The sequence below is a fragment of the Zingiber officinale genome, chromosome 11A, assembly GCF_018446385.1.
Source record: "Zingiber officinale cultivar Zhangliang chromosome 11A, Zo_v1.1, whole genome shotgun sequence".
Taxonomy (NCBI): Eukaryota; Viridiplantae; Streptophyta; class Magnoliopsida; order Zingiberales; family Zingiberaceae; genus Zingiber; species Zingiber officinale.
The window spans coordinates 49,893,669-49,905,818 of record NC_056006.1 but is presented as its reverse complement, the minus strand read 5'-3'; the positions used below and the strand labels follow the sequence as shown (position 1 = coordinate 49,905,818).

At 37.6% G+C, this 12,150-nt stretch overlaps 1 protein-coding gene across 1 annotated transcript in view; it reads right to left on the bottom strand.

Moving 5' to 3' along the window:
- Positions 1 to 8,538: 8,538 nt before the first annotated feature.
- Positions 8,539 to 12,150, bottom strand: part of LOC122031387 (NAC domain-containing protein 37-like) — an 83,744-nt gene continuing 80,132 nt past the window's right edge. The window contains exon 4 of the mRNA XM_042590503.1: positions 8,539 to 8,857. Within this exon, the coding sequence (XP_042446437.1) occupies positions 8,539 to 8,857 (319 nt within the window). The remainder of the gene's footprint in view (positions 8,858 to 12,150) is intronic.

Sequence of the window (12,150 nt, the reverse complement as noted above, 5' to 3'; positions counted from 1 at the left end):
GTTCTGTTGAGGATATCGTCGATGATTTGGAATTGGAGAACGTCGATGATATCGAGTGTTGCCTACCTATTGATTCTTCAAAGTGAAACAATTCTCTATATCGTGAGTATTAGTCAGATGGTATGTAACACCCACGAAATGCTAAGCTATACCTAGGAGTATTTTTTCCTTTAAAATAGAAGAGTAAAAGAAAGAAAGAGAAAAATGGAAAAATAGAAACCAAAATAAAAAGAGGTGAGGACAAGGATTGAAACTTGAACCTCGCACAAATGATAGAGTTAAATTGGTGCATAGAACCATTAGAGTAATGAATGATATGTGAATAGAAAAGAATGGAAATATTAGTTAAAGGTGAGAAGATGGTTAAGTAAAGGAACAAGAGAAAATCAAGTAGCTTACTTTCTCTTCCTCTTGGTTAAGAGAAGAAGCAAGCAAAAGACAAGTTGCTTGCTTCCCTCCCTCTCTCTATTTTCGTGAGTTTAAAAGAATGAGGAATAGAGGGGTTGGGGGAATGAATGAGGGCATGCTTCATTTACATGGAAATAAATAGAATTGAGAGAAGAAAAGCAAGAGATTAATCCTTCCTTCTTCTTCTTCCTCCTTCCTTCTCCTTCTTCATTCCCCATCGAAACCAAAAGCTCTCCCTCTCCTCATTTCCAAAAGCTAAGCTAAGGTTCCTCTCAAAGAAAACTAATTTACAAGAAGGAGCCTTCAAGGTCTACCCCTTCCAAGCAAGAGAAATCAAAGGGAGTGCTAGAAGAAGAAGCTCTCTTCTTCCTCTTCACCTAGAGTATCTTTCCTTAAGAAAAACCACAAGTGAAAGGATGTAAGTATCCCCTCACCTGTGGTACTAGTTGCTTTTTTTTTTACATAAGAGTAGAATGCTTAAAACCTAGGGTCACAAGTTGGAACTTTCGGCCAAGTATAGAAAAAGAAATATTTGGGTAGATCAAGATCTAAATAAAGCATGTTCATTTTGTTCTTATGATAAGTACCCTAGTATAAGAATCTAGTGTAACGCCCGCCCTCCCTGCTACCCTAAGGGACGGGGCTACGATAGTCTACGTATAAAATTTTCTTTTTAAAACAGCGGAAGACTTAAAATAATTTTCATAGTTTTAAATAAACTTTTCTTTTAAATTTCTTTTGAACTATACTATCACATGGCATCAAAAATCATAACATCAAATCCAGTGGAACCATAATGTCAAGCCACACATGTTTAGGTATCACAAGTCATAAAATACCAATGCATAGTTCTTTAAAGAAACTTTAAGCAGGTTCTTATTTATTTGGTTGCCTAGCCACCACCACACACATCTTCGTTGCCCCTCCTGCTGCTCCTCTAACTCATCCAGCTTTTTCCTTTATCTGTGGTACAAGGAAAGTAAGCTATGAGCACTCATGGCTCAGTAAGTTCCTTTCCTACTCACTAAAACCAACAATCAGCACATAATCAAGAATGCATCAACAAGTCATAATCTAAACTAATCATGGCATAACATAGCATTCTATTCAAGCATATCATGCATCATAATATAATCTCAACTAGTCATAGCATATCAAGCATCACCATGGCCGAAACATATACATAGTGCATTGCATAAAACGTAGCTAGACATGGCATAACAACAAGTATCATGGTATATCAAAGTGTGGCCAAAACATGTATATCAAAGCATCATACTATGGCCGAAACATGTACATCAAGGCATCATCATATCCTTGGCCGAAATCTATATATCAAGCATCAACAACTCAATGGATGAAACATGTCTATAAGGTATAGCATGAACATAACGTAATCATACCTTATCATGGCATATCATAATCAAGAGCATAACATGAAACATAGCATAATCATAAGGTGTATGCAATATGATTTTGGAAAACATGTATCCGCAAAACATGTGTATGTCTCATGATCCTTTAAACCATTTTCTTTTATATATATACTTGAAAATAATATCAACATATTTAGGGCCCCGGCTTGTACCATACATACATAACATAGATGCGCGCGTCCTAAGTATATCCAAGGTAGCAAGTCTTGAATCATACTAGGAACTAGGTCAAGATCACAAAGCATGGCCTAGGGGCGTATTTAAAGAGTCCATCCCTTATTAGCCCAGATCACAAAGCAAGGCTTAGCCTAGATCACACAGCAAGGCTTAGGGGTGTACTAAGGAGCCCATCCCTTATTAGCCCAGATCACAAAGCAAGGCTTGGCCTAGATCACAAAGCAAGGCCTAGGGACTGATTAGGAGTCCACCCTTGGTACAAGCCACTCACATATAAAGTAAAATACATGTCATACATATCATGTATCATAAAAGCATGCATCACTTAGGCACACATCATATCATAAAAGTATGCATCACTTAGGCATACATCATGTCATAAAAGTATGCATCACTTAGACATACATCATATCATAAAGGTATGCATCACTTAGGCATACATCATGTCATAAAGGTATGCATCACTTAGGCATACATCATATCATAAAGGTATGCATCACTTAGGCATACATCATGTCATATCAATATGCATCACTTAGGCATAGATCATAAAAACATGCATGTCTTAAGCATAAAGCATATCATCAAGCATGCATGATTTAACCACATATCATATCATGAAAGCATGCATATTTTAAGCACTAAACATAGCATCAAGCATGCATAATTTAACCACATATCATAACATAAGCATGCATAATTTAAGCACAAAGCATATCATATCATAAGTCATAAATCACAAGCATACATATTAAGCATAAGGGAGTATCTTGTGATTATCCTATCATAGGAAACATGGTATCATATTTATCTTGGTTTTAAGCTTCCTAAACCCTTGTGGCCGAAACCCTTTAAAGCTCAATTTAGGTTAAACACAACATCCAAGCATGTGGCACCTAAATTATCATCATAGCATTTTCATAGGAAGCATTATAAACATGATTAACTTAGTTTCTAAGTTCCTCAAGTCCCTAATTTCATATGGCCGAAACCTTAAGGTGTGGAACAAGGTTCCATATGACATAAAAGCATGGACAACTTTAAATCATATTTATAACATTTTTACCAAGGAACAAGGTAAACACATTTGACACATTTGAATTAGTTCCTAAGTTCTTTAAGCCCTTAACATATATCATGGCCGAAATTTAACAAGTTCTCATTAGGGCTACAAACAAGCATACAAGCATGTGAACTTGGACTAACATTATGTATAAATTCATACAAGGCATCATCCAATAGTTATGGCCGAAACAAACCCTAGCATCATTTTAGGTCATAAAACAACATATAGCATTTGAACCTTGGCTTTCTACTTATCATATTTCATGTAGAGTGACATGAGCATATTTAATTTAGGTCCTAGGGTTTCTAGGGCATCTAAACCTTCATGGATAAGACTTACAATGGTCCATTTAGGTCATGAAAAAATCATACAAGCATGTGACACAATCAATAGGTTATCATATTTTCATAAGAAGCATTTTAACACCTTTGGTTTAAATTCTAGGGCCTCTAGGTCATTTAAATCCTTTTGGGCAGAAACTCATCAGTGTTTAAACTTGCTTCAAGTAACATAAAAACATATGAAGTCATACAAGTTTCATAGCATGTGTAAAGACAAACATAATGAGCATACATATGAATTGTGTCTTAGGCTTTCTAGGTTTCTTTTTCTCTTTTTCTTTTATTTTTTTCTCATGGCCGAAACCTACCATTCTTTAGCTAGGTTTTTAAGTGGCCTAAAGCATGAAAAACCTAAGTAAATTTCATGGTAAAATTTACTAAGAAACATATATATATATTTGGTTCATGAACAAACTTGGACTCTTGTGATCATACATGTCATATGTCATATAACCAATTTTTCTACACCCTAATCAAGCATGAGGGCATTAGACAAATTTCATATCTAAACATCACAGAGGTATTGAGCATATTAAAGTTTTGTTTAAGCTTTTCTAAGCTATTCATCTCATCATGGCCGAAAACCCTAAGAAAGAGTTCATGAAGTTCTAGCAATATTCAAACATACAACTCTTTTAAGATATTTGTATTCTATCACATGAGCATGTTTATTTAAATTTAAGGGTCTTCCTAACCCTAAACCCTTTCTTGGCCAAAGCATATGAGTGGGTTTTCTTTTAGTTCAAATATCTTCTAAGCAAGAAAACTAATACATGATCCTTAATATTTCATAGGAAGAACCTTGTACTAGTTGGGTAAAACAATAAATTTCCCTAGCCTCTTAAAAATATTTTTGGCCAAAATTCTAGGGTTAAGTACTTCTCTGATCAAGCATCATATAGGTATAAAAACATGAAGAAGAACCCTTTTCCATGGCATAGAAAATCTATCATGTAGTGAAGACTAGTTAAACATCACTAGATTTTTGAAAGCTCTTCTTAGCCGAATTTTCTCAAACTTGTTTCTAGGTTTTAAAATCTTCATAAAATCCGAAAAACACATAAAAGCCTTGTACCACAGGTGAGGGGAATCTTACATCCTTTTTCGCTTGTGGATCTAAGGTATGGTGAAGAAGAAGTAGCCTCTTCTTCTAGTTCCTTTCCCTTGATTCCTTTGCTAAATCCTCCTTGTATCTTAGGTTTTCTTAGGAGAAAGCCTTGGCTTGGGGCCGAAAATGGAGGAGAGGGAAACTGAGGTTTCGGTGAGGGAGAGGAGAGAATGAGAAAAATGAGAGAAAATAGAATTTTCCCTTTACATATTCTCTTTTATGTTAAGGGGGAAGAGGTAGCAAACTTAGTTTTTGCTTTCCTTCTCCCTTAGCCCTTTTTTTTTTCTATTTTATTTTTATTTTTATTTATTTATTTATCCCCATCATTCATGGTGAAATAAGGGGGAATGAATCCCCTTAATGGTCTCTTTTATTTTCGGCAAGAGAAGAGAGAAAGAGGGAGAGGAAGGGAGGAAGGCAAATTGCCTTTCTCTTGTTCTTTACTTGTTTTCTTTTGGCTATCTTTTATTCTCACCTTTATCATGAGTTTCCCTCCTTTGCTATCAATATCTCCTCTCTATCCCAACTGGTTATTTCCCATTAACTCTATGAAATATAATATAAGAGGTTCAAGGTTCAATCCTTGACCATTACTTCTTTTTATTTCATTTTATTTCTTTTTACTTCAACTCACTTCTTATTATTTTTCTAAGGCAAAATTCATTATTCTCATATTTATTCTTAAAATCTTAGTGGGTGTTACATCTAGTAAATGTTCTCATGTTGTATGTTAACTTAAAACCTAGATTTATAAACATGAACTTTCGGCCAAGTGTAGATGAAGGACCTAGGAAAGCTTAAGACCTAAACTAACCATGTTCACTACATCCTTATGATATGTATACTATGTTAAGGGATTGGGTTGGTTTTTTTTCTTATGCTTGAATGTTGCTTAAAGCTTAGCTTACTCTCCATGTATGTTTCGGCCAAGAACAAAATTAGGGTTTTAAAGAAGCTAAAAAGTTAACCTAGCATGCTCATGTACCCCTTGATAATATGATATGAATTTAGCTAGGTGATTATGCTTACATGTTGATTTAAAACCTAGTTTTCTCTTCATGGATGGTTCGGCCAAGAACCCAAAGTTATGGTTTAGAGAAGCTAGAAGTTAACCTAGCATGCTCATGTATCTCTTGATAATATGATATGAATTTAGCTAGGTGATTATGCTTATATGTTGATTAAAACCTAGTTTTCTCTTCATGGATGGTTCGGCCAAGAATCAAAATTAGGGTTTAGAGAAGCTAAAAAGTTAACCTAGCATGCTCATGTATCTCTTGATAATATGATATGAATTTAGCTAGGTGATTATGCTTATATGTTGATTAAAACCTAGTTTTCTCTTCATGGATGGTTCGGCCAAGAATCAAAATTAGGGTTTAGAGAAGCTAAAAGGTTAACCTAGCATGCTCATGTACCTCTTGATAATATGATATGAATTTAGCTAGGTGTTTATGTTTACATGTTGTTTTAAAGCTTAACTTCCTTTTCATGCATGTTTCGGCCAAGAACCAAATTAGGGTTTAGAGAAGCTAAAAAGTTAACCTGGCATGCTCATGTACCTCTTGATGATATGATATGAATTTAGCTAGGTGTTTATGTTTACATGTTGTTTTAAAGCTTAACTTCCCTTCATGAATGGTTCGGGCAAGAACCAAATTAGGGTTTAGAGAAACTAAAAAGTTAACCTAGCATGCTCATGTGCCTCTTGATAATATGATATGAATTTAGCTAGGTGTTTATGCTTGCATGTTGCCTATAGCTTAGTTTCCTCTTTATGAGTGGTTCGGCCATTATGAGTTTAGAAGCTTAGATATGCCTCACATGATACGTTATGAATTAGGTGATGTGATTTAATGATGCCATGCATGAATGTGTCTTTTATGATGTGCTATGTGCCCAAAGATGCATGTTTTATGATATGATAAATGACATGCTCATTATGTATGCTTAGGATCCATGCATGTGCTGTGTGCCCAAATATGCATGCTTTATGATATGGTAAATGACATGTTCATTATGTATGCTTATGATCCATGCATGTGTTGTGTGCCCAAATATGCATGCTTTATGATATGGCAAATGACATGCTCATTATGTATGTTTATGATCCATGCATGTGCTGTGTACCCAAATATGCATGCTTTACTCCTCATGATATGATAAGATAAGATATGTTATGTTATGATATGAACCATGATATGATATTTTACTTTGTATGACTTGTACCAAGGATAGGCTCCATAAGCGCCCTTAGGCCGACGGACTATGAACGGGTCTAGTAAAGGGATGAGCTCCTTAGTATGCCCCTAGGTCGACGGACTATGAACGGACCTAGATCCCTAGTAGGTTTGGGGCTAGCTACCCTGTCCTAGGGATTGCGCGCATTTATGTATGTATGTGGTACAAGCAGGACCCTCATGATGATATTATGTTTAAGTACTATATGATATGTTTTAAGACATCTTGCATATGACATGACATATGTTTTTAAAGACATCTTGCATGATATGATTTATGATTTATATGACATGATGATTTATGATATGATATAGCATGATGTTATTTATGAGATGATATGATATGATTTACGATAAGACATGCTATGCTCTTATGATATTTTGATTTATGATATGATATAGCATGATGTTCTTTATGATTTATGATATGACATGCTATGCCCTTATGATGTTAGATGATCATATTTTTATGGTTGTATGCTTATGTGTTTATGCTTGATATATGGATTTTGTGAGTAGGAAAGGATCTTACTAAGCCTATGTGCTTATAGCTTACTTTCCTTGTACCACAGATAAGGGCAAAGAATGGATGACCTATGGGAGCTGCAGGAGAGTCAAGGAGATGTGTGTGGTGGTGACTCGGCTAAGGCAAATAAAGATCTGCTTAAGTTATTTGGTTATGTCAACATGGACTAAGTTTGTTATGTTATTGTCCGTATGACTTCAAGATATTTTTAAGTGTTTTATTTTTGAAAGAAATTTTAATATGCATATATGTTTCCGCAATAGAAATGGTTAAGTATGTAACCCCGCGCCCTACTAGCAGGAGGGGCGGGCGTTACATGGTATGTGCACCATCTTTGAGGAAAATGTTGAGGAACTCCCACATGTTGCACTATTTGGAGTCGTGGCTCAGGATGACGATGGGGCAGGTCCGCCCGAGGTCCTTTAGGAGGTTGGGCAAGTCCCCCCGGGTGGGTTGCTGTTGGAACTGGTGCAGGGGTGTTAACCTCTATCCTGCGGGCAGCTTGAGTCTCTTCCACATTGATAAACTCTGATGCCCATTCAATTAATATATCAAAATTGCTAGGATGATTTCTAACCAAATCCTTGAAGAAATCATTGTCATTAATCCCCTAAGAGAAGGTGCTTACCAAGATCTCTATAGTGGCCGATGGAACATCAATGACCACCTGATTAAATCTCTTAATATAAGCCCTAATATACTTTTTAGGGCCTTACTTGATAGAAAAGAGACTCCACGGAGTTTTATTATACCTCCGATTGCTAAAAAATGGTGTAAGAATACCTTGCGAAAATCCTTGAAGCGACGATTAGAATTCTCCGACATCCGCTTAAACCATCTCTGAGCCGCTCCTCTAAAAGTGGTAATAAACATCCGACATTTGACTTCATCAATGAATTGTTGAAGAAGCGCTGCGTGCTCAAACTTAAGAAGATGATCTTTGGGATCAATTGTTCTCGAATATTCTCCAACATTTAAGTTCTGATAGTGTTTTGGCAACGGATCATCCAACACTCATTGAGAGAATGTAGTGACAATCCTTTCAGGAGAACTATCGCTAGCTACTACTTTCCCCTTTCTCTTTTCCCTTATAAGGGTTTCTCTAGAGGATTCCTGAAGGGCTACTCTTCATCCTCCTTGTTCCAGAGGTGTTCGAAAGTAAGCTTTAGGACATCGAGTGGGAGAGAGAGGAGCAGAGAACAGATGAGCCGGATCCCCTCCCCTGATCTCCTTCTCTCAGTGATGAGAGGTTACAGACATTACCGGAGGTGGAACTACAGGCAATGTGTCACCAGTATACTTGTTGTTGTTGTTGCAGTATCTTTTGTACTCTGGCATTGATGAGTAACTCCAGATTATCCTGCGATATAGTGATGGTGTTGTGTTTACCAGCTTCCTCCATCTCCGTAGTCTCAGATCCAGGTGAATATTTCCCACACATGGCGCCAAATTTGATCTTGTCTGAGATCTGCAAAGATGAGCGCTGGTTTCGATGAATGATGATGACCTCCAATGAAGACGAACTCTGAAGATCTGAAGAGACTCCTCAATGCTCCTGCATATAGTGAGACGAGCCAACAAAGTGTTAGTGACCTAAGACCGGGGTGGGGATCCCTTGCTACCTCCTCGGACGCTCAAGTCAGTTCCTCTCACAGATGGAAGAAGAAGAAGAAGCAAAACAATAACTAAAGTAAAACAGAGTTTTGATGCTAGAACTTGCGTACCTTGCCAACGGAGAAGATCCCCCTTTTATACCACCTCACATGACCTCCGTAATTGTGAGGTGGTCCTCGGTTCGTTAGAGTTTCTTAGGAGATGAAATCATCTTTTATACTTCGTGCAATAATCCTTTAAGAAATCCTTTCTATACCACAGATGTACTCGTTTTATCATTTATGACACGTCATCATAATTGAAGAAGCTTCTAGAAGATATTTCCCGCCAAATATTTCATTAAGCATGTTTCGGTCGATCGTTCAAGATGGCCGCATATACTATTGAGAATACTTTCTGTTAAATATGTCTCGATCGTTCGTTCAAGCTGGTTGTATATACTGTTCAAACCACCTCCTGTTGAATATATTTTGGTCGGTCATTCAAGCCGATTGTGTATATTGTTAAGACTATCTTCTGTTGATCCTTTCTTTATACTCAGGCAGGTTTTTTCCTGCCGAGCATATATGAGCATGTGGGTGCTCACTCGGCCTACGGTCGTCCGGTTATATGCAGAGAGTATTATTTAAGGCTAAAAGCTTTTATGCTCGGGCGGACTTTACTCGGCCGAGCAGATATGAGTACGTGGGTGCCCACTCAACCTGCGGTCGGCTGGTTATATGCATAGAGTATTATTTAGGGCTAAATGCCTTATGCTCTGGTGGGCTTTGCCCGATCGAGTATATATGAGCATGTAGGTTCTCACTCGACCTGCGGTTGGCCGGTTATATGTAGAGAGTATTATTTAAGGCTAAGTGACTTTATGCTCGGGCGGGCCTTGTCCGGCCGAGCATATATGAGCACGTGGGTGCTCACTCGGTCTATGGCCGGCCGGCTATATGCAGAGAGTATTATATAAGGCTAAATGTCTTTATGCACAAGCGGGTTTTGCCCGGCCAAGCATATATGAGCACGTGGGTGCTCACTCGACCTACGATCGACCGATTATATGCAGAGAGTATTATATAAGACTAAATGCATTTATGCTCGGGCGTGCTTTGCCCGACTGAGCATATATGAGCACATGGGTATTCACTCAGTCTGTGGTCGGCCGACTATATATAGAGAGTGTTATATAATGCTAAATACCTTTATGCTCGGGCGGACTTTGCCCGACCAAGCATATAATAGCACGTGGGTGTTAGCTAGAGCCCTAGAGCCAATCATTTGATGATTGTATTTTGGACTTATTGTATCATATTCTATATAAATAAAGGCATTTTGATTTTGGTTATTATACTTACTTGTATTGGTGCCAAATAAACTAAGTATAATAATATCCTTGAGTAGACGGTTCTCACCTATATCAATCGGTTAGTTGAACCGATAGTGAGATGATATAGGGAACACTACACTTAATCATTCTTAGTCGAGTATTAACATTCAGGGACAATGTTAATGCAATAAGACTAGCATGTAGGTCAAATCGATGACTTGATCTCACAAGTCATGGATATAGAGATATCAAGTTGACACATGGGTATACATTAGAAAATGTATACTGAATGACCCGCCATGAGAAAGTATCATGGATCGTTATATGAGTGTCATATACTTTCTCATGTAGCTATTAGTATGACTACTAGTCCTTAGACCTGAAGTCACCATAGATCCCTACATAAGGAGTTATGTACTTTGGTTTCGTCAAACGTCACCCGTAACTGGGTGGACTATAAAGGCGATTACTGGGTATATAACGAATTATGCAGAGGGATGTGAGTGATGTAGATGGGATCTATCCCTCCCATATGACGGGAGCGACATCGGTATTCTTGATAGAGTGAGACCACGAAGTGCATGACCATGCCCAAATGAGTCAATATAGGATATTGAGCTCATTTGATTTAGTGAGTCTACTTGAAGTTCAAGATTTAGATTGGTCAGAGGATGACACGGTCTATGCCTCACTTTGATCAATCTAGATGTCTAGGATAGAAGGACACTTGTCATATTTTGTGAGGAGTCACAATTAGTAGTCACAAGGTGATGTCGGATGTCGACATTCTTGTAACTTGGGTAGTAATGATGTGTTGCTAGATACCGCTCATTACTTATGCTCCTAAATGGGTTTAGGGCATTGCTAACATTACAAGAAACTATAGGGTCACACACTTAGGACAATTAGATGGAGATTAGGTTCATATGATGAACCAAGAGGATTAGATTCATTTGATAAATCAAATTGGATTAAGTGTAATCATAATTGGGCTAACTTGAGTTGGACTCAAGTTGATTCATGTATTCAATGAGTCTAATTTAGATTATGACTCATTAAATCAACCTAATTTAATGAATTAGATTCATTATATTAAGTTGACTTGAATCAAATGGTTAGATTAGATCAACCATGGAAGAGATTTGGTCAAGTTTGACTTAACTTGAGAGGAAGATTAAAAGCAAAGTTTGACTTGACTTTATGCCACCTCATTGGTGAGTTGGCATTGATGTGGACCAATGATGATGCACCACATCATCATGGTTGCCACCTCATGGGAGTTACTAGTGAGTGCCACCTCATGGAGGTTACATTCCCTCTTTGATGACAACTTAATGCATTAATGAGGGGGTTACATTTGGGAAATGTGGCCGGCCACAATTTGAATGAATATGGATTCATTTTCATTCAAGTGATTATTATTGCATCTTCTTCCTCTCAAGCTCTCCCTCTCCTCTTCTTGCCGTGGCTGATCAAGGGTGCTAGCACACCTTTGTTTAGTTTCTCTCCACCTAATTAGTTCGTGTGGATACTTCTAGAGGAGTGTCTATTTTGACACTCTCGAGATCCAGCACCGTTTGGACGAGCGGGAATGCGAAGGGCTTCGCTACAAGGGTAAATTTCTAAACATGTAGATCTAAGTGCAGATCTAGATAGTAAACTCATACTCTTAAGTTTTTTGTAAATTTTCTTCGCACGGATCCATGGCTAGGGGCTTTCGGGGTTTCCGCGACGCGAAAAAGCGGTTTTCACGGCCCGAAAAAACCCAACAGTGGTATCAGAACCACGTGCGAAGCTTGTAGGAGTTTAATTTGATTTTTATGAAAAATTAAACCTTCTGTGATTTTCTGTAAATATAGTTTTTTTATAGTGTTTATGGGTAATTTTCTCGTAGAAGCGAAGCACAAGTGTTTCGGCAC